This window comes from Anguilla rostrata, chromosome 8, assembly GCF_018555375.3.
Source record: "Anguilla rostrata isolate EN2019 chromosome 8, ASM1855537v3, whole genome shotgun sequence".
In the NCBI taxonomy this organism is placed as follows: Eukaryota; Metazoa; Chordata; class Actinopteri; order Anguilliformes; family Anguillidae; genus Anguilla; species Anguilla rostrata.
The window spans coordinates 54,934,363-54,957,800 of record NC_057940.1 but is presented as its reverse complement, the minus strand read 5'-3'; the positions used below and the strand labels follow the sequence as shown (position 1 = coordinate 54,957,800).

General features: G+C 42.4%; 1 protein-coding gene and 1 long non-coding RNA gene across 5 annotated transcripts in view; one reads left to right on the top strand and one right to left on the bottom strand.

Annotated features, from left to right (window-relative positions):
- Positions 1–23,438, top strand: part of LOC135262129 (uncharacterized) — a 66,022-nt gene that overhangs the window by 16,585 nt on the left and 25,999 nt on the right. For 2 of the 4 annotated variants that reach the window (XM_064349009.1, XM_064349006.1), the window contains exons 5-6: positions 19,885–19,938; positions 20,048–20,107. In XM_064349009.1, the coding sequence (XP_064205079.1) occupies positions 19,885–19,938; positions 20,048–20,107 (114 nt within the window). Of the gene's footprint in view, positions 1–7,111; positions 7,202–8,810; positions 9,084–10,397; positions 10,689–11,483; positions 11,775–16,227; positions 16,501–17,811; positions 18,103–18,905; positions 19,197–19,884; positions 19,939–20,047; positions 20,108–23,438 lie in introns of those variants that run through there. The other 2 variants (XM_064349005.1, XM_064349007.1) reach the window with 2 other exon arrangements.
- The window catches only part of LOC135262144 (uncharacterized), a 36,219-nt gene continuing 19,834 nt past the window's right edge, over positions 7,054–23,438 (bottom strand). Inside the window, exon 2 of the long non-coding RNA XR_010332118.1 lies at positions 7,054–7,189. This is a non-coding gene — a long non-coding RNA (uncharacterized LOC135262144). The remainder of the gene's footprint in view (positions 7,190–23,438) is intronic.

Sequence of the window (23,438 nt, the reverse complement as noted above, 5' to 3'; positions counted from 1 at the left end):
CGGCCACTATCCCTTTCCTTTAAAATTTACTTTAAAACTGTGAGTATTCACAAAAACGTTGTACAGATTAAACTTATTATTGATGATGATAATCTTTATTAAAGTGAAATGAAAATGTGTTGTGTGTTTCATGAGCATAATGCAGCAATATCAGCTATTGTCTCATCTGTTTCCTCTAGTATGCCTGGTAGAGGAGAGCAAATTTTCACCATTTATTGGGTGATGTTATATACACCTATATGTGCTTGTTGAACATCTCATTCCAAAACCGTGGGCGTTAATATGGAGTAAGACCCCCCTTTGCTGCTGTAACAGCCTCCTCTCTTCTGGGAAGGCTTTCCAGTAGATTATGGAACATGGCTGCGGGGATTTCTTTCCATCAGCCAGAAGAGCATTAGTGAGGTTGGGCACTGATGTTGGGCAGTAGGTCTGGCTTGGAGTCGGCATTCCAATTCATCTCAAAGGTGTTTGATGGGGTTGAGTCTAGTTCTTCCCCACCAAACTCGCAACCCTTTGTATATGGACCTCACTGTGTGCCTGGGGGCACTGTCATGCTGAAACAGGAAAGGGCTTTCCCCTGACTGTTGCCACAAAGTTGAAGCACACAATTCTGTACAATGTCATTGTATGCTGTAGCATTAAGATTTCCCTTCACTAGAACTAAGGGGCCTAGCCCAAACCATGAAAAACAGCCCCAGAATATTATTCCTCCTCCACCAAACTTTACAGTTGGCTCTATTCGTGCCAGTATAGTTGCACTATACATTCCACCAAACACAGATTTGTCCCTGCTAGATGGGCTGCTTTCCTTGTAAAATCAAAAGTTATGTAAATGTTGTTCATAGTAACTTCATAATACGAATTTCAAAAACTGAAGATATTTTTAAACATTTACTGGGGACTGGTGAGAGGTTATGCGATTAACTGGATTCTGCTCATTACAGGAGTAAAATAAAGAATACTGAAACAGGACTACTCACATTAAAACAATGTATTTTATTCATCCAAAGCATTATCTCTGACCATGCCCCCATCAGTATTAGTTTCCTGACAGAACACCAACCCCATCCTCCCCCCAGATGGCACTTCAATAGCTCATTATTTAAAATCAAAGAATTTCTCCCACTACTTCACTAACACAAAGTGTTACTCAAAACCAATAACACTCCTGGAATAACATCCTGAAAACTATGGGAAACCCAGCACCCAGCCATCCACTGCCCTGGGGCCCAACCCAGCACCCCACCATCCCTGGCCCTGGGGCCCAACCCAGCACCCAGCCATCCACTGCCCTGGGGCCCAACCCAGCACCCTACCATCCCTGGCCCTGGGGCCCAACCCAGCACCCCACCATCCACTGCCCAGGGGCCCAACCCAGCACCGCACCATCCACTGCCCTGGGGCCCAACCCAGCACCCCACCATCCCCTGCCCTGGGGCCCAACACAGCACCCCACCATCCACTGCCCTGGGGCCCAACCCAGCACACAGCCATCCACTGCCCTGGGGCCCAACCCAGCACCCCACCATCCACTGCCCTGGGGCCCAACCCAGCACCCCACCATCCACTGCCCTGGGGCCCAACCCAGCACCCCACCATCCACTGCCCTGGGGCCCAACCCAGCACCCCACCATCCCCTGCCCTGGGGCCCAACCCAGAACCCCACCATCCACTGCCCTGGGGCCCAACCCAGCACCCCACCATCCACTGCCCTGGGGCCCAACCCAGCACCCCACCATCCACTGCCCTGGGGCCCAACCCAGCACCCCACCATCCACTGCCCTGGGGCCCAACCCAGCACGCAGCCATCCACTGCCCTGGGGCTCAACCCAGCACCCTACCATCCACTGCCCTGGGGCCCAACCCAGAACCCCACCATTCCCTGCCCTGTGGCCCAACCCAGCACCCAGCCATCCACTGCCCTGGGGCCCAACCCAGCCACCCAGCCATCCACTGCCCTGGGGCCCAACCCAGCACCCTACCATCCCCTGCCCTGGGGCCCAACCCAGCACCCTACCATCCCCTGCCCTGGGGCCCAACCCAGCACCCCACCATCCACTGCCCTGGGGCCCAACCCAGCACCCAGCCATCCCCTGCCCTGGGGCCCAACCCAGCACCCCACCATCCCCTGCCCTGGGGCCCAACCCAGCACCCAGCCATCCCCTGCCCTGGGGCCCAACCCAGGCACCCAGCCATCCACTGCCCTGGGGCCCAACCCATGCATTTCAGGACATGATATAATAATACTGTTGGAGACATGGTGTCGAGATGATGCTGATACTCACTGTCCCCCAGGCTATGAAGAAATTTTACTGTCATCCCTCAAACAGAAAAACATAAGGCATGGCAGGGATTCAGGTGGGATTATCATATGGCACAGAGATGATTTGTCAACCCAATTAGAACTAATTAAAAAGGCAATAACACACATCTGGCTAAAATGAAATAAAAATATTATCAAATGTGATAATGACTTCTATATATGTGCGGCCTACATTCCCCCTTTGGAGTCACCGTACTACAATGAAAACTTTTTTGAAAATCTTCATAAAGAGATCACACATTACCAGGCCCAGGGTAATGTTCTATTGATCGGAGATTTGAATGCCATAACAGGATCTGAGCCTAACATAGTAGATTCTACTGGAAATAGCCATATCTTCAGACAGTCCTCTCTATACTTCACTCCTACCGTTACTCCCAGAAATAATCCTGACCATATTTGTAACAAAAATGGGAAAGAGTTAGTGCATCTCTGTCGCTCCCTAGGTCTGTACATGCTTAATGGCAGGATCAAAGGGGACATTCACATATTGTTCAGCTCTTGGGACTAGTGTAGTTGACTATGCCATTACTGACATGGACCCCTCCTATATTAGTGCATTCACTGTCAGACCACAAACACCACTAACAGATCACTGTCAGATAAATGTACACCTAAAAAGAATTATAGAACAAATAGCAGAGTCTGAGCCCTGCAAACTGTACAGATTAAACAGGTCATATCGATGGGCTCCTGACAGTGAAGTCAAATTCAAAAGTGTAATCAGTTCACCTGAAACTACTAACATTATTAACACCTTTCTCTCAATAGAGTTCCTGCAAAACCAATTAGGCATAAATATGGCTGTAACAAAAATTAATAATATATATCATAAATCAGCTAATAAAGCAGGTCTTGCCAAAAACAGCTCTGCATCCAAACAGAGACTGAAAAAAGAAGAGTGGTTTGATGAGGACTGCAGAAATATCAGGAAAGAATTAAGACTGCTGTCCAATCAAAAACACCGTCAGCCACTCAACACAGAAATGTGACAAAATTATGTTGAAAAACTAAGAGTACAAAAAGACCCTAAAAGAAAAGAAAAGGATACATTATAATCAAAAACTACAAGAAACTGAAGACTCCATTGATCAAAATCAGTTCTGGAAAAAATTGAACAAATAGAGCCAAAAAAAAAACAGACAATTTGGCCTTACAAAATTGCAACATTTGGAAAAATCATTTTGAAAAACTTTATGAGCAAACTTCACCTAATAATCTAAATTATGAACAAAAACAAATCCAAGAAAAGTTGCAAATCCTTGAAGCAACTATTAAAAACTATCAGAACCCACTTGATTACCAAATTACAATGAAAGAATTAGAAGACAACATTAAAAAGCTAAAACCTGGAAAAGCATGTGGACCTGACAGCATCAGGACAGAGATGCTTAAACACAGCACCCCTGAGCTGAGACAGGCCCTGCTCAAATTGTTCAATCTTGTTTTCCAAGCTGGCTGCTTTCTTGATATCTGGAATCAGGGGCTTATTTCCCCAATTTACAAGAGTGGAGACAAATTTGACCCTAATAACTACCGAGGCATCTGTGTGAGCAGCAATCTGGGGAAGATTTTCTGCAGCATTATCAATGCCAGATTGCTAGCCTTCCTTATGAAACACAATGTTTTGAGCAAAGGACAAATTGGCTTTCTACCAAAACATCGCACAACTGATCATGTTTACACCCTACACACCCTAATTAATCAACATGTACACCAAAAAAGCAAAGATAAAATTTTTGCATGCTTTATAGATTTTAAAAAGGCTTTTGATTCTATTTGGCAAGAAGGACTATATTATAAAATTCTCCAAAGTGGTGTAGGGGGTAAAGTTTATGACATAATAAAATCTATTTATGTCAATAATAAATGTGGAGTAAAGATTGGGAATAAAAGAACAGATTTCTTCACCCAAGGACGAGGTGTTTTTCAGGGATGCAGCTTGTCACCAACGCTCTTTAATATCTATATTAATGAGTTAGCGGTGCTGTTGGAACAATCTGCTACCCCTGGCTTAACCCTAAACAACAAGGAAGTTAAATTCCTACTTTATGCGGATGACCTGGTGTTGCTGTCACCCACAGGGCTACAGCAACATTTGGATTTACTGGTGCAATACTCTCAGAACTGGGCACTGACAGTAAACTTTAAAAAATCTAAAATAATGATATTCCAAAAGAAACCCAGATCTCAGGAAACCAGACATGTGTTCACTCTAGGAAACACCGCACTAGAGTACTCCCTGTTCTATGATTACCTGGGGCTCAAAAGAAGTGCCTCAGGAAACTTTGGTCTGGCAGTGAATACACTAAAAGAAAAAGCCTGCAGAGCCTTTCATGCAATTAGAAGGAAATTTCACAAAATAGACATACCAATTAGAATTTGGCTTAAAATCTTTGACAGTGTAATCCAACCAATTGCCTTATATGGAAGTGAAGTATGGGGTCCACTTAGTTATCACAATTACACTAGGTGGGACAAGCATCCTATAGAGGCCTTGCATGCAGAATTTTGCAGAACAATACTAAACATCCAAAGGAAAACTCCCACCAATGCATGCAGGGCAGAATTAGGCAGATACCCATTGATAATTAACATTAAAAAAAGAGCACTTAAATTTTGGATGCACCTCAAATCAAGTCCCCAAGACACAATGCAATTTCAAGCACTGAGAACCCAAGACCTGAAACCCAAAAAGAGTCCTCTCAGTCAGCTGGTCATGAGACTCACTAACCAACTAAAACCAAACACTGACCAAACTCAGACCAGCGCTGCTTTAAAACCAGAAATTAGAGTAAACCAAATAATTAAACAAACAAAAGATGCCTATCTGGAACACTGGAATAATGAAACCAAAACACAAAATAAACTTAATTGCTACTTGGCCCTAAACAGAATACTCTGCCAAATTGTATCTCTCCTCTGTCAGAGATACAAAGCAGAGACAAATCCTGACCAAGTACAGGCTCAGTGACCACACCTTAGCAATTGAAAAAGGAAGGCACAAAAAAACATGGCTACCCAAAGAAGAACGTATATGTGGTCACTGCAAGACAGGAGAGGTAGAGACAGAGATGCACTTCCTGTTATATTGTGAAAAATATTCACAGATAAGGGAAACATATTTTAATAAGATCCAAAATTCAACATTCCTAAACAAATTTCCCTCCCTAACAAATGACCAAAAGCTGCGAGTCCTATTAGGAGAAGGACCGACAGCCTCACTCGCAGCTAAATACGTTTTTGCCTGTCACAGCCTGAGGGACAGTGGGTGAGCATCCAGCAAACATATGTATGTGTGTGTGTATATATATGCATGTGTGTTTGTATATATATGTATATGTGTGTGTATGTATATATGTGTGTGTGTGTGTGTGTGTGTGTGTGTGTGTGCGTGCGCACGTATTGTGGCCTTCCTCGCCCACGGAGGTGGCAGTTGCCAAAGCAGGATAAGACCCAGGGGCAGTTAACAGAAAAAGCATTTATTTGTCTTAAATGCTGGGGGAAGGGGAAGCAAAAATAACTAAAACTTCTTCCCGGTCGGGGTATCAGTCTTCCTCTCCACGGTAAGTATGATCCTCCTGGAGAGACAAAGTGAACACTGGTTAAGAGCGTGTGATTGGGCCCTGGCCAGCCCGCTCAAGGTCTGTCTCCTCTCCTTGCTCCGTTCGGCCTTGTAGGACTTTTCCTCCAGCCCTTTTCAGCACGGGGAGACCACTCCCCCAGTCATAAAAAAAGGTTGAAAGTTGCAATCATACAATTTCTACGCGTGCGTTGGCTCACAGCCGCTTACCGCCCTAGGAACAGGTGAGGAGAGAAGCCAGGCGTAATTTCTCTCCCTAGCCCCAGCTAGGCTCTCAGTCCTTTGTGCTGCTCCTTATATACTCTGTGAGGCAATCACTGAAGCAGTCTCAGGTGTGCTGCAGCAGAGTGGAAAATTCCACATACCTGCACTCTGCTGCAGCCCTGTCCATGGTGCTGATCCTTGGAGCTCACCTGGTCTGCGGATTGCTGTCCCTGGTCCTGAAGTCTTCCAATATTTCATTCGGAAGGTAATGCCCACTCACCACTTGCCCCAGCAGTCGCCGGTGGCGGTAGGCCCGGCCGCCCTGGTGCTTCTTGTCTTCTCCTGTGGAGCACCGATAGGGCCTCGGGGCGCCACAGTATGTATGTATGTACATATATGTGTATATATATATGTATATGTGTATATGTGTGTATATATATATATATATATATGCCTATGTATATGTATGAGTATATATATGGTACTCTTGATGAGAAAATACTTTTTTTTCTCAATTAATTTAATTCAGTTAACTTAATAGATAATAAGTATTATGTTCCTATCATTTATGCTGTTATTGTTGTTGCTGCTTGTCTTCTTTTTTCTTTTTGATTATATATTCTTACTGTAGTTGATTGCTGTTGTCACTGCGCTTTGGCAATATGTATTTTTAAATATGTCATGCCAATAAAGCATTTGAATTTGAATTTGAATTTGAGAAGAAGAAGAAGAACTTGCGGGTGACCTCCTGGTGGCGTCAAGGGCAAACCCTCTCGCTTAAGTTTTTCTTTTCCCATAATCCCTGCCATTCTCTTTTAACACCCTCCTTGATTTTTCCTCTAAGTTCCACCCTTCCCAGGGACTTTCGCTTCAGTTCTGTTGATGCGAAAGTGCAGAACTGGTGGCCATTACGCGCATATGTGACTCTGTTTGTTATCTAGCGTCTTCGGATCGGACGGGAAAATACGTTTCGTATTTTTACGGAAACACTCAAGTGCACACTGTACTATTTCCTTGGTTTATCGATTGAGAAATTGGTACCAAGATGATTTTCCTAAGACTGTTCTGTATTTTTGCCACTGTTCAGGGCGGTAAGTATAAAAAACGAAAGTGAAACATGTTTTCCATTTTAGACCTAAAACTAAGCTTTTACTTTTAAAATGTTCTCCATCAGTATCGAAATGATTTATCAGAATGCTGAAGAAGAAATGTACTTATTGTGTACCACTTTAAGACATAAAATATAGCCTACCATTTGTTGCGAACTTATATCCGGAAGTAGGATTTATATACAACGTGTAATGATATAATTTATATCGTATAACACATGGTAAAAGCAGTCTTACATAAATATTATCAGATTAATTACATCTACAGGGATTCAAGTTCTTCGCCGCTCCAGAGATGTATGACGAGATCAGTGTAAGGGGAGAAAAAGCGAGGGGGGGGGGGGGGAGGAGGTGTTACGGGACTTAGGAATCGCGCTACCAGGTGATAAGTAGCTGATTTGTATAAACATACAATCTACTTGGATGTCGGTAATTAGGCTATATATATATATATCGTACACTTCCTTTTTTGACAATACAACAGTAATATGTATATTAACGAAACAATTCGTTAAAAATTAAAAAAACTGGAAATCACAACGACCAAAAAAAAAAGATTTTTGTTTAGTTGTGAAATGGCAGTCATGTGTTGCATTTAAGAATGTCCCAAAATATAAAAAAGGAACATTTTAAACATTGAACAAATATCTCCATTTAAGCCAGCATGGATAATGATGCACAAGTCAAGTTATTTTTAATAAAGTGAATATATCTGAATAATACACTGTGACCTGTCCAGCATTCATCCTTGGAGCTCTGGGATGCTTTAGCTTCCTAAAGCTGTGACTTTAGGAAACCAGGCAGAAAAACACAACTGGAACATTTATTCAAACATTCTAGGAACATTCTGGGGACCAAAAAGGTTTATCTTGTTAAATAAGAACGGATAAAGCCCAGCATTTGCTTGAACTGGTCTCTCAATGTTAAGGGACACCCTTACGGAAAACCACATGTTCAGAAACCTCATATGTTCAAAAACCACACGTGGGTACCCAATATTTGAAGAGTACGCTTGTAACCTATGCTATTTCAAGTCACGTTTTGTTTTCACGTGAAATATGTAGTTCAGATTTAAAAAAGTCAATGACATGTCAAAACGTGACGATGCAAATTACTTACTGCGACCTATTTTCTTTTCACGTGGAAATTTTCCAGATGAAAAGACATGAAAAAATCCATGTAAAAATGTCCAGTTTACGTTGGAAATTTTTTTTTCACATGTGAATATTTTAATTTCACTCGTAAAAAGGCTCATTTAGATTTTTTTTTTCATAGGGACTAGATGTACTCCGGTTAGATTAGTCTGTTTGAGGATTGTTTTTTTGATGCAGAGGTGGTGATAAATTGCTGGGCAGATCTGTCAGCCAAGCATCATTTCGATTCCCAAACCACTTTAACGCAAACCACGCCCTGTAGTTGCCAGCAAGCTGTCATTTTGATCAGCCAATCAGCGCTCTCATCGCGTTGACCAATGAAATTGATTTTGAACATTCGTTGCAACTACGGGGCCTGGTTTGCGCTAAAGTGGTTTGGAAATCGAAATGACGCGTCAGCTAATGGCAGTCATTATCTCTGCTTGTCTCCCCACCAGAGATTCACGATCTTCATTACATTTACACCGCCCTTTCGAAGCCCATCAGTCAACCAGGAGTCTATCAGTTCACTGCTATGGGAATTATGAACGACAGGCCGATTGACTTCTACAACAGCGAAGACAAGGTCAAGAAGCCGTTGCAAACATGGATGGAAGAACATAACGATAAAGACTACTGGGAGAAAGGCACACAGTCCCGCAGGAGCAAGGAACAGTGGTTTGATGTCAACATCAAAATCCTGATGGAACGCATGCACCAGAACAAATCAGGTGAGACAGAGAAAATCAACATTCCTCCTTAACTTTCATTTGCAAATGAACACAAGGATTGCACTTTTTATATGTGAAGCACCTCGTGGACCTGGTTTGTAACTCACTCACTCACACACTCTCATTCACACGCACTCACAGACACACATGCACACACATACACACACGCACGCATACACACAAACACACACACTCTGTATTAGCAGGCTGAATGTTCTCCACTAGGGGAAGCTATTAGTACTCAAGTAGTCAAATGGTGCTTCGCATCAATGACGCTGCGTGTCCTTGTTTCTTCACAAACCCAGGTTGGTGAGTTACTTTTAGCAATTGCTAAACTCAACAAACCACATGAAGGAAAAAAAAACAGCTTTTAATTTGGTCGAATTTAAGGACAAAAACACATGTTCTGGTGTGCCTGCTCCACTGATTTTCACCAAGGAGTCTGTAGATCGGAACAGGACTGTAAATGTGATTGGGCATTCCGAGACAGAAATTAGACAGAAGGGGGAAAAAGAAGAGTTTTACAATTAACACATGTACAGCAGAATCTAACTAAAGTGTGAGTTGAGTGGTGTATTAACTCTATTATTATCATTTTTCTTTTATAAAATAATGTATATCGGAGGCTCCTTCTAGTTAAAATCGTGATGCTTCCGCAGAATTTAAATAACGTCTGTGGCTGTACAGCCAAAATATTAGACTGCACAGACCAGCCATGTTTTGAGGAGTCCATTCTCTTGCTTCCATCACTGGTGTAAATGAATGAAAACACGGCTGAATGAGGCTAGAGCGTTGTCAGGTTGCTGTGTTCATGCCGTGCTGTTATTTTTCAAACAATGTTCATTGAAGGCTGTGTTAACCCTTTAAGGTGGGATGTTGCAATTATGTGATTTCAGTGTTGGTAAATGGCAAATGGACTGCATTTATATAGCGCTTTTATCCAAAGTGCTTTACAATTGATGCCTCTCATTCACACATTCACACTCACACACCAACGGTGAAAGGCTGCCATGCAAGGTACCAGCTTGTTGGGAGCAATTAGGGGTTAGGTGTCTTGCTCAGGGACTTTGACACGCCCAGGGCAGGGGATCGAACCAGCAACCCTCCGACTGCCAGACAACTGAGCTATGTCACCCCTGTTCTTAACTAAACATTTTAATGCTGATGTAACAGTCACTGCTGGTAATTTGAAAGCAGCGGAGCAGAGTTCTAGAACACTGACTCAGAATTAAAAAAAAATAAATAAATAAAACTTTCCAAAAAAAAAAAAGAAAAAACACTCTTCAATGGGTTAACAGCCTCATTCCTCTCCAGATGTCCATATTCTACAGTGGATGCATGGCTGCCAGGTGGAAAAGACAACTGATGGCAAGCTGCAGTTTCATAAGGGTTTTAACCAGTACGGCTATGATGGCGAGGACTTCCTGTCCTTCGACAGTGAGAACATGGCGTGGGTGGCCCATGTCCCTGCAGCTGAATCCACCAAGCAGAAATGGAACAACGTGCCTATCCTCAGCCAGTACACCAAGGGTTACCTGGAGACGGACTGTGTGCACTGGCTGGAGAAATTTCTGAAGTACCAAGAGCTAGATTTCCAAACTTCCTGTAAGTAATGTTTAGCCAACGGCCCACTAGACAGAAGTTGATGCCAAGTTGTAAAGGTAGAGCAAAGTTGCTTAACGTGCAGCAGGGGGAGCTAGAGAGCACTAAGTCATGGATCTCAGCTGACTGAATCCTCCCTAAGGGTGGAGCCACATATCCTCCCATATTTGGTCGTAATAAAATTTGAATTGGGGTGACAGTTTACACGTCGCATCTTTAATCTGATTGGTTATCGCGCCGTGTTCCCCGTCACTTCCGGTGGCTTGCCTCGCGTCGCCAGCTATCCCAGTGTGCCTTGCGGGTGCGCAGAATCGCCTCTCATAGAAAGTAAATGGAGGCAGCGTCAGTAGTCAGAGAAATTTGCTTGTCGTTGGAAGATGTGTGGCTTCACCCAAATCTTTGGCAATGCCATTGGCAATAGTGTGTCAGCCAGCAGGGCCACCAGCCAAAGTTGGCACTGGCATAGTCAGAATTTACCCTAAGCCATGGTGCCCATTCACACACTAGAGCAGCGCCTTGACAGGGTGATCCATACAGCAGGTTTTTTCTCCTCACTAGGAAGTTTTAACCTTGCTTGCTTGCTTTTTGGAAGTCCAGGCCTGGTTCCTGCCCCATTTTCCTTCTGCTTTCTGTAAAGCGTCTTTGTGACAGGCAAAAAGCACTACACAACATAACATTGAATTGAACAGCCAGACACGATATAATGAGGTCCAGGGTCATGAAATGTGGATCATACCATTTCATTAGCTTCTGTTATGAGCTCACTCTGTTCTTCCTCCTCCTCCTCCTCTTTCACAGCTCCTCCTAAGGTGCATCTTTTTTCAAAGAAGTCCACCAGCCCTGACTACCGTACCCTGGTGTGTTTGGCCACCGGATTCTACCCCAAAGATGTGTCGGTAGACATCCTGAAGGACGGTGTGCCATTGGCCGAATCGGACGGGGTCGCCTCTTCGGGGGTGAGACCCAATGGAGACCGTAAGGAGACGTACCAGCTGAGGAAGTCGCTGGAGATCAAGGCATCAGACACCTCAAAGTACAGTTGCAGAATCCACCACCGAACCCTGCCCAGTCCGATCGAAGAATCCTGGGGTAATCTTGGCCTATCAATGTCAATTGTCCCATTTTTACAGGCTGCTTCCTGTGACCGCTATCAATGCACCTTCTTCATGGATCAGTATGATTTCAAAGCTGAATGGATCCATGTCCCAGTATTTCAGCTAAAATCTAAAACTAATTGGCAGGGGAGTCAACCCAAGACCTTTTGCCTTCCTCTACTTTTGTATCTCTGTTGGCACAATACCAGCCCATGGAGTGCATCCATACACATGAAAAGTGTCTGAAGATGTGAACCAACCCGCAGGGCTTGTGTGGTTGATGCTTATTAACTCCTGTTTCCAGTGACGGTTGTGGAGCGAAAGTAGTCAGGGAGGAAAACTTCCCTTCAAACTCACTGGTCATTGGTCTGGACCTGTTTTCATTCATTTTCCTTAACAAGGATGTTAAGCACTAGTTGGAACCCCTCCTCTGTGTGGAAGTTACAGAAATATTAAGTGATTATCAAGGGATATTTAGACAATGTGGTTTAGCCCTAAACAAGATTGCCACTTTTGTGTTTCTCACAGGAAATGGCCTAGCTTGTGAATCTTCGATACCCAGTCCAGGTAAGTGAGTCCACTTACAGAATTTACATATGCACAAAAACATTTTTGGGAAGATATTGAAAGATTTAGAATAAGCTATTGAACACTGCCATTTAATGTATTTCACTGCTTTTCAGAATTGGAGACAGAAGGATCTGTGGGGGAGGATTCTGGTAATGTTCACTGCCTTTGAGTATGAAAATGCGTGAAGAAATTATTTTATCAGATTTAATGTGTGTGCAAGAAATGAGTCTGATTAAGCACTTTTCCTGTTCTTCTAGGGAAGGGGTCCGCTACCTCTGATGGATCCAAAGAAGTGGCCAAGCCCTTGATAGTCAATGGTAAGAAGCCATTTAAATTATGCAGTGGTCCAGCCGCTCTCTCAAGATCTGCTTTGGCTGGCGGTCAGCTCAGCCGTACGTATTCGGAGGGAGGGGATTCTTTCAGCATGATCTCCCTTGCCTAATTGCACAAGAGCGCCCCCTCTGCTCAGTTGGGTGCCTCCTTCCAGCGGTTTGAAACATATGACTGAGTATTAGAAAAACTCCCATTTCCACTGTTTCATCTGTATGAGCATCAGTACCGTTAATGGGGTGGCTTTGCACCGTAGATGTTGCAAGTTCAAATCCTAAGTAGGATACTGCTATTGTACTCTTGACTAATTTGTAAGTAGACTATTTATCTATCAGCCTAATCTTTCTTACCTTGATTTTGGTGGGTGCGTTTCAAAGACATCTCTACCAACATTTTCCCTCGAGAGCAATGGGCCATTCTTAAAAGCTAGATGCAACGTTAGTAAAAACAACAACTGCAACACTATTTGCTTTAGACTTTATTCAAGCTACTGTGTGTCTCAGAAATGCTTCGATGACACATAGGCATAACACCGTAACTCCAGCGCGATAAACAGTAACTTCACTTTGATGCGCAGCAAAATCAAGGCTACTGTTGTGTGTGTGTGTGTGTGAGCGAGCGAGAGAGAAGGGTGCGCGTCTGACAGTAGCGCAAACTCACGGTATAGTCTACAGCCGCCCGGCTCACTGTGTCCCGGACAATATTTTAATGCTTCAGAAAAGATTAATCACTGCCAGGTCAGCAAAGATTTGTGTATGTAGATAAAGCTTAGTATCGTGTCTTTTCGATGAAGGTACACCTTGCCTTAAATTAACCCCGTACCGATTTTCAAAATGAAATACACATGCATTTTTTTCATTTAAAAAAAAGCGTCACTTCCGCGGTAATCCGCCGATTAACTTCGCGGCGGTTCTAGTGTTAAATAGCCTATTAGTCCCACAGATATAACCCTGTAACGGGTATCAGGTGTACCCAAGCTTCAGGCATATGGTTTCACTGCCAAAAATCAGAAAAAGTGAAAAGCACTCTAGAAACCTTTGCACAAGAATTGCACTTATTGTTCTTTAATGCTGGTGCTGTTAGTTTTGTTTTGTGTCTTTTTCTGTTGAGTGATAAGAGACTCACTTAAAACAAAAACATTATTTTATTTGGTGTTAAACTAAGATAAATAAAAACATATGCACTGAAGTTATGTAGATGGTTCATTATTTGTATGACTAAAAACTGAGTCAAGCCTTGCAAAAAGTATCAGTTTTATTTCATAGATTGAAAACAGCATTGAAATCACGTAAAAGCAAACTGACAATAGAAAAGCTGTTCAAAAGCATCTTCTTCCCTTAAAACGCTATTGGTCTCGAGTATTTAAATAAAGTGTAGGCTAAAGCCTTTTTACAACTTGATGGCTGCATTTGAGAACAGCAGCAATGGTTATGCGTGGGGTGGGGTGGTGCTGAAGTCTCATAATTTTACATGTTTAGCATGCGTCGAGGGCTACAGCTGCCTCCGCCTTGTTTACATGAAAACCAATGGGAAGCGACCGCACGGCGGGAAGGAAGCGGCCGCTCTAAAAAGGCAGCGCGGCACCCGCCTTTTCTTAAACAAAAAAAAAACTAAAAAACAAAAGCCGGACAGTGTGTGTGTACACGCCCTAATGCGGGGCCTCCTCTGTAACTTGTTTTACAAATTGTAGATGGAGAATATGACTTTTTTTTGCTTTAATCCCTCAATCTAAATTTCCTCTTAATCGCGCACGTTTGTTGCATATTCATTCATTAACGTATTGGTGGTGGAGTAATTTGTTGGACAGCTCAGCTTTAAAACCTGACCGGCCATTTATCTATAGTTCTGCAGTTTCTTTTGCTGACATAAAAGTGCCTTGAAATAAAAGCAAGGCATTGACTTAAAAAATATCTGTTATTTTTTGTTGGCTATACCCAAGTCCCAAACTTAGAAAATGTATAAAGTAAAAATTAATTTGGGGAAACACAGTAAAGACAAAATAGGCTTTAGTGGGCTTTCACCTTTGTGGATAAACTAACTTCACAGCAGCGTTCTGGAACAGTTATCGCTAAGAAAGTATGAATCTCGTACTGAACTGTGTACTTGTTTATGTCTGACGTAACATGTACATATTTGTTTGATTGTTAAATAAAGTTTGGAAGAAAAAAAATAGATGGTAGAAAACTCAAAAAAAAATTGGGGGGGGGGGATGGGTGTTTTCTATCATCCTGTTCTTCATAATAATTCTCTGCTTACCCTTTTCTGTATTCTTTGTGCTCGTTCTTTATTTCTTCTTTGTTGTGCTGTTATTTATTTTATGTTTCTCTCTAGCATAAAAAGACAGAAGGATGACTAATATATTATTTAGATAAGGTCATTTTCACAGCTGAATCAGGTAGTTACATAAATTCTTCTGAAGGATAGATCACCATCCATTCAATGTTTACTTCATAAGCAGACAAAACAGCCATTAATGTGAAGCAGTGCATTTAATAAACTGGAAATCACAACGACCAAAAATATATATATTTTTGTTTAGTTGTGAAATGGCAGTCATGTGTTGCATTTAAGAATGTCCCAAAAATATAAAAAAGGAGCATTTTAAACATTGAACACATATCTCAATTTAAGCCAGCATGGATGATGATGCACAAGTCAAGTTATTTTTAATAAAGTGAATATATCTGAATAATACACTGTGACCTATCAAGCATTCATCCTTGGAGCTCTAGGATGCTTTAGCTTCCTAAAGCTGTGACTTTAGGAAACCAGGCAGAAACACACCACAGGAACGTTTATGCAAATATTCCAGGAATATTCTGGGGACCAAAAAGGTTTATCTTGTTAAATAAGAACGGATAAAGCCTAGCATTTGCTTGAACTGGTCTCTCAATGTTAAGGGACACCCTTACGGAAAACCACATGTTCAGAAACCTCATATGTTCAAAAACCACACGTGGGTACCCAATATTTGAAGAGTACGCATGTAACCTATCCTATTTCAAGTCACGTTTTATTTTCACGTGAAATGTGTAGTTCAGATTTTAAAAAGTCAATGACATGTCAAAACGTGACGATGCAAATTACTTACTGCGACCTATTTTCTTTTCACGTGGAAATTTTCCAGATGAAAAAACATGAAAAAAGCCATGTGAAAATGTCCAGTTTACGTTGGACATTTTCTTTTCACATGTGAATATTTTAATTTCACTCGTAAAAAGGCTAATTTAGATTTTTTTTTTCATAAGGACCAGATGTACTCCAGTTAGATTAGTCTGTTTGAGGATTGTTTTTTTGACGCAGAGGTGGTGATAAATTGCTGGGCAGATCTGTCAGCCAAGCGTCATTTCGATTCCCAAACCACTTTAACGCAAACCACGCCCTGTAGTTGCCAGCAAGCTGTCATTTGGTTCAGCCAATCAGCGCTCTCATCGTGTTGACCAATGAAATCGATTTTGAACATTCGTTGCAACTACGGGGCGTGGTTTGGAAATCGAAATGACGCGTCAGCTAATGGCAGTCATTATATCTGCTTGTCTCCCCACCAGAGATTCACGATCTTCATTACATTTACACCGCCCTTTCGAAGCCCATCAGTCAACCAGGAATCTATCAGTTCACTGCTATGGGAATTATGAACGACAGGCCGATTGACTTCTACAACAGCGAAGACAAGGTCAAGAAGCCGTTGCAAACATGGATGGAAGAACATAACGAGAAAGACTACTGGGTGAAAGGCACACAGTCCCGCAGGAGCAAGGAACAGTGGTTTGATGTCAACATCAAAATCCTGATGGAACGCATGCACCAGAACAAATCAGGTGAGACAGAGAAAATCAACATTCCTCCTTAACTTTCATTTGCAAATGAACACAAGGATTGCACTTTTTATATGTGAAGCACCTCGTGGACCTGGTTTGTAACTCACTCACTCACACACTCTCATTCACACGCACTCACAGACACACATGCACACACATACACACACACACGCACGCATACACACGAACACACACTCACTCAGTATTAGCAGGCTGAATATTCTCCACTAGGGGGAGCTATTAGTACTCAAGTAGTCAAATGGTGCTTCGCATCAATGATGCTGCGTGTCCTTGTTTCTTCACAAACCCAGGCTGGTGAGTTACTTTTAGCAATTGCTAAACTCAACAAACCACATGAAGGAAAAAAAAACAGCTTTTAATTTGGTCGAATTTAAGGACAAAAACACATGTTCTGGTGTGCCTGCTCCACTGATTTTCACCAAGGAGGCTGTAGATCGGAGCAGGACTGTAAATGTGATTGGGCATTCCGAGACAGAAATTAGACAGAAGGGGGAAAAAGAAGAGTTTTACAATTAACACATATACAGCAGAATCTAACTAAAGTCTGAGTTGAGTGGTGTATTAACTATCATTATCATTTTTCTTTTATAAAATAATGTATATCGGAGGCTCCTTCTAGTTAAAATCGTGATGCTTCCGCAGAATTTAAATAAAGTCTGTGGCTGTACAGCCAAAATATTAGACTGCACAGACCAGCCATGTTTTGAGGAGTCCATTCTCTTGCTTCCATCACTGGTGTAAATGAATGAAAACACGGCTGAATGAGGCTAGAGCGTTGTCAGGTTGCTGTGTTCATGCCGTGCTGTTATTTTTCAAACAATGTTCATTGAAGGCTGTGTTAGCCGTTTACGGTGGGATGTTGCAATTATGTGATTTCAGTGTTGGTAAATGGCAAATGGCCTGCATTTATATAGCGCTTTTATCCAAAGTGCTTTACAATTGATGCCTCTCATTCACACATTCACACTCACACACCAACGGTGAAAGGCTGCCATGCAAGGTACCAGCTTGTTGGGAGCAATTAGGGGTTAGGTGTCTTGCTCAGGGACTTTGACACGCCCAGGGCAGGGGATCAAACCAGCAACCCTCTGACTGCCAGACAACTGAGCTATGTCACCCCTGTTCTTAACTAAACATTTTAATGCTGATGTAACAGTCACTGCTGGTAGTTTGAAAGCAGTGGAGCAGAGTTCTAGAACACTGACTCTTTGAAAAAAAAAAAAAAAAAACTTTCCAAAAAAAAAAAGAAAAAACACTCTTCAATGGGTTAACAGCCTCATTCCTCTCCAGATGTCCATATTCTACAGTGGATGCATGGCTGCCAGGTGGAAAAGACAACTGATGGCAAGCTGAAGTTTCTTAAGGGTTTTAACCAGTACGGCTATGATGGCGAGGACTTCCTGTCCTTCGACAGTAAGAACATGACGTGGGTGGCCCATGTCCCCGCAGCTAAATCCACCAAGAAGAAATGGGATGATGAGCCTATCCTCAGCCAGCACATCAAGGAATACCTGGAGACGGACTGTGTGCACTGGCTGGAGAAATTACTGAAGTACCAAGAGCTAGATTTCAAAACTTTCTGTAAGTAATGTTTAGCCAACGGCCCACTAGACAGAAGTTGATGCCAAGTTGTAAAGGTAGAGCAAAGTTGCTTAACGTGCAGCAGGGGGAGCTAGAGAGCACTAAGTCATGGATCTCAGCTGACTGAATCCTCCCTAAGGGTGGAGCCACACATCCTCCCATAATTGGTCGTAATAAAATTTGAATTGGGGTGACAGTTTACACGTCGCATCTTTAATCTGATTGGTTATCGCGCCGTGTTCCCCGTCACTTCCGGTGGCTTGCCTCGCGTCGCCAGCTATCCCAGTGTGCCTTGCAGGTGCGCAGAATCGCCTCTCGTAGAAAGTAAATGGAGGCAGCGTCAGTAGTCAGAGAAATTTGCTTGTCGTTGGAAGATGTGTGGCTTCACCCGAATCTTTGGCAATGCCATTGGCAATAGTGTGTCAGCCAGCAGGGCCACCAGCCAAAGTTGGCACTGGCATAGTCAGAATTTACCCTAAGCCATGGTGCCCATTCACACACTAGAGCAGCGCCTTGACAGAGTGATCCATGCTGCAGGTTTTTTCTCCTCACTAGGAAGTTTTAACCTTGCTTGCTTGCTTTTTGGAAGTCCAGGCCTGGTTCCTGCCCCATTTTCCTTCTGCTTTCTGTAAAGCGTCTTTGTGACAGGCTTTTGCAAAAAGCACTACACAACATAACATTGAATTGAACAGCCAGACCGAATATAATGAGGTCCAGGGTCATGAAATGTGGATCATACCATTTCATCAGCTTCTGTTATATGAGCTCACTCTGTTCTTCCTCCTCCTCCTCCTCTTTCACAGCTCCTCCTGAGGTACATCTTTTTTCAAAGAAGTCCACCAGCCCTGACAACTGCACCCTGGTGTGTTTGGCCACCGGATTCTACCCCAAAGATGTGACGGTAGACATCCTGAAGGACGGTGTGCCATTGGCCGAATCGGACGGGGTCGCCTCTTCGGGCGTGAGACCCAATGGAGAGCATAAGGAGACGTACCAGCTGAGGAAGTGGCTGGAGATCAAGGCATCAGACACCTCACAGTACAGTTGCAGAATCCACCACCGAACCCTGAAGATTCCGATCGAAGAATTCTGGGGTAATCTTGGCCTATCAATGTCAATTGTCCCATTTTTACAGGCTGCTTCCTGTGACCGCTATCAATGCACCTTCTTCATGGATCAGCGTGATTTCAAAGCTGAATGGATCCATGTCCCAGTATTTCAGCTAAAATCTAAAACTAATTGGCAGGGGAGTCAACCCAAGACCTTTTGCCTTCCTCTACTTTTGTATCTCTGTTGGCACAATACCAGCCCATGGAGTGCATTCATACACATGAAAAGTGTCTGAAGATGTGAACCAACCCACAGGGCTTGTGTGTTTGATGCTTATTAACTCCTGTTTCCAGTGACGGTTGTGGAGCGAAAGTAGTCAGGGAGGAAAACTTCCCTTTAAACTCACTGGTCATTGGTCTGGACCTGTTTTCATTCATTTTCCTTAACAAGGATGTTAAGCACTAGTTGGAACCCCTCCTCTGTCTGGAAGTTACAGAAATATTAAGTCATTATCAAGGGATATTTAGACAATGTGGTTTAGCCCTAAACAGGATTGCCGCTTTTGTGTTTCTCACAGGAAATGGCCTAGCTTGTGAATCTACGATACTCAGTTTTGTTAAATGTGTCCACTGACAGAATTTACACATGCACAGAAACATTTTTGGGAAGGTATTGAAGGATTTAGAATAAGCTATTGAACACTGCCATTTAATGTATTTCACTGCTTTTCAGAAGTAAACCCGGAGACAAAAAGATCAAAGGACTCTGTGGAATCAGGGGATTCTGGTAATGTTCACTGCCTTTTGAGTATGAAAATGCATGAAGAAATGATTTTATCAGATTTAATGTGTGTGCAAGAAATGAGTCTGATTAAGCACTTTTCCTGTTCTTCTAGGGAAGGGGTCCGCTACCTCTGATGGATCCAAAGAAGTGGCCAAGCCCTTGATAGTCAATGGTAAGAAGCCATTTAAATTATGCAGTGGTCCAGCCGCTCTCTCAAGATCTGCTTTGGCTGGCGGTCAGCTCAGCCGTACGTATTCGGAGGGAGGGGATTCTTTCAGCATGCTCTCCCTTGCCTAATTGCACAAGAGCGCCCCCTCTGCTCAGTTGGGTGCCTCCTTCCAGCGGTTTGAAACATATGACTGAGTATTAGAAAAACTCCCATTTCCACTGTTTCATCTGTATGAGCATCAGTACCGTTAATGGGGTGGCTTTGCACCGTAGATGTTGCAGGTTCAAATCCTAAGTAGGACACTGCTATTGTACTCTTGAGAAATGTACTTTATTTGCATCTCTACATTTCTAGCTGTATAAATGGATGTTGAGTAAGCAGTGTAGTTTGTTCACAGTAAGAGTGTTCGCTAAGCAAGTAAATGATGAGAAATGCACTCCTGTGACCTGCTTTTCTCTTTATCACTAGCAGAGGGCGAACAGCAGACACAGCTTTAAGCCGTTGAAGTAGAGTGATGGGTTTGGTCTGGTGAGTCTCCAGCACTGGGCTGTTCTAAAATATCTTTACTTAATGAATTTTTTTTTTTATAAAGGTAATTTACTGAATTATTGTTTAAAAAAACATAATCAGTTTATTTCTCTCTCTCTTTCTCCAAATTTTAGGTGGCATGAAACAGCTCTTAACCCAAACCTCTGACCGTGACCTTTCCATGCAAACATTTTTTGATCAGCATTTTTTTTACCATTTAAATGTTTCAAACATAAAGCTTATTATTGTTACATTACATTACATTACAGGCATTTAGCAGACGCTCTTATCCAGAGCGACTTACACAACTTTTACATAGCATTTTACATTGTATCCATTTATACACTGATATACTGAAGATTCTGTTAGTACCTGCTCAGGTACACGCATGTCTTACCCGGAATCGAACCTGACCAGTTCTACCCACTGTGCTACACTCCGTCCTAAAGAACGTTGCTCGGCAGTGTTCTTTCGTTCTTTAAAATGTTCCAATATGAGATTCATGACACACTTCTGAATATGCTCATTATATTATGCTTTTTTTTCCTCATGAATTTTGGCACATTTCTTGTTGCATTTAAAGTTACAATCTCGAAGATTTCCGTTTCGTTCTCTTTGGCGGTGCCAATGGCGAGAAGCGGTAATTGCAGGTGTGTTTTTGGACCTCACTTCCCAGAGATCCAACCGGATCCAACCAGTGTTGCCTGTGTGACGTCAGTCAATTAGCAGTGCCAACTATAACACTATTTACTGAATAAAAAATGGTTGTTATAAAAGTAACGTTATGTACATACTCATTCGTTGTCTAACATTAGGCTAACTTAAGCTGTCTTTATGCTGCCGAGCCGGGTTAAAATGCCGTAGCAAACCTGGGGTAGAATTAGTGATGATCAATTTCCACAAACGTTCTTTATCCACCTTTTGCCCGGTATTAACATCTTTACACTACAGAGAACAATTTGCGGGAGTCGCTGTGGCTCGTGCAATTATGTATTTTGTGCACAATAAACAGTATTTTTCGTAAATGATTGTTGTGTGATATTTTTGAAACAACTGCCTTGCAAAATGTTACCCCTGGTGTTTCTGGTTTTACTAGCTAAACTGTTCGAGAATAAAGCTGAGCTGGGTGTTAAATTAGCAATCAGAACAAGACGAATAAAACAAAAACAAAGGAGATTTAATAAAAAAAGGGCATCAAGGCTGAAGGAAAATATGAGAAAGCGTAATGAAATAATAACAACGCTATTCCATACTGCCATATTCTTTATTTAGTTTTCTCCGGCTTGACATCTTTACACATAAATCAGACCCGTCTCTGCTCCACCTATACCCCGGCTTATTCCAATCATTATAATATATTGATGGACAATGTAAATAACGGTAACGATAAGGCCAGTTCAGATCAATGATTTGCAACGAGACGAAACGGTTTTAGAATGTTGCAGAGAAAATTGCAGCGGTGTGAACTGGTTAGTTACAGAGCGTCTGGAGCCGTTGCCTGCCCTGGGGTCTCAAAAGACCCACCTTGTCAAATCGCCAAGTGCAGTTTTAGAATGTTTGCAATCAGATGTCTTGGAATTTTGCAAGTTGCATCCAGTCTCGTTGCGAATCATTGATCTGAACTGACCTTTAGTTAGCTACACTGCAACATTGCAACAAGGTAGCATTGCATTCGAGAGACTTTTTGCGAGGTCGGTACCGGTCGGTAGCGTTAGCTAGCGTTTTTTCTAATTGTTAGCTGACATTAGATTGTGTTAATTACATTAGCTAGCTAACGCAAAGTTACCTGATATGAGAGATGGATACTGTGCGCAACGTTGTCTAAACTAATGTTGTCTTTCTAGACATGGTCTGGTAGCTAGCGTTAGCTGTGCAAATAGCTATGCAATTTAGTAACGTTATATTGTCATCAAATGTAATACGAAATCTACATCAACAAATAATATGACCTCTCATGTTACACAAAAACTTTTTAGGGTTCCATAACCCCCCCCCTTGCTCTGTTATTGTAACGCTACCAGACATCGGAAAAAACAGTACGCCGCTCACACACAAGTGGGTTGAAGAGCGAGCCTGTTGCGTTAGCTCTGACTACCCTCTCTGGCGGACCAACCACTGATGGGTGATGGAAAATGCGTCACTAACTATGCGCCGCTTATGATTTTTTCCTGGGAATGTCGCCACAGACACCCAGTTCTTTAATCATAAATAATAATAATAACAATAATATAAATTAAAATAATAATATGCTCAATCACCATTGTGTTACCTAATTCGGCAATAGATAGTGACTTAACAGACATTTAATGAAAATCTTCGAGATTATTACTTTAATACTGAAGACTTTCGTCAAACATGGTATTTCTCTGGTGTGATTTCCACTATCCCTTTCCTTTAAAATTTTCTTTAAAACTGTGAGTATTCACAAAAAAGTTGTACAGATTAAACTTATTATTGATGATGATAATCTTTATTAAAGTGAAATGAAAATGTGTTGTGTGTTTCATGAGTATAATGCAGTAATATCAGCTATTGTCTCATCTGTTTCCTCTAGTATGCCTGGTAAAGGAGAGCAACTTTTCACCATTTATTGGGTGGTGTTATATACACCTATATGTGCTTGTTGAACATCTCATTCCAACACCATGGGCGTTAATATGGAGTAAGACCCCCCCTTTGCTGCTGTAACAGCCTCCACTCTTCTGGGAAGGGTTTCCAGCAGATTATGGAACATGGCTGTGGGGATTTCTTTCCATCAGCCAGAAGAGCATTAGTGAGGTTGGGCACTGATGTTGGACAGTAGGTC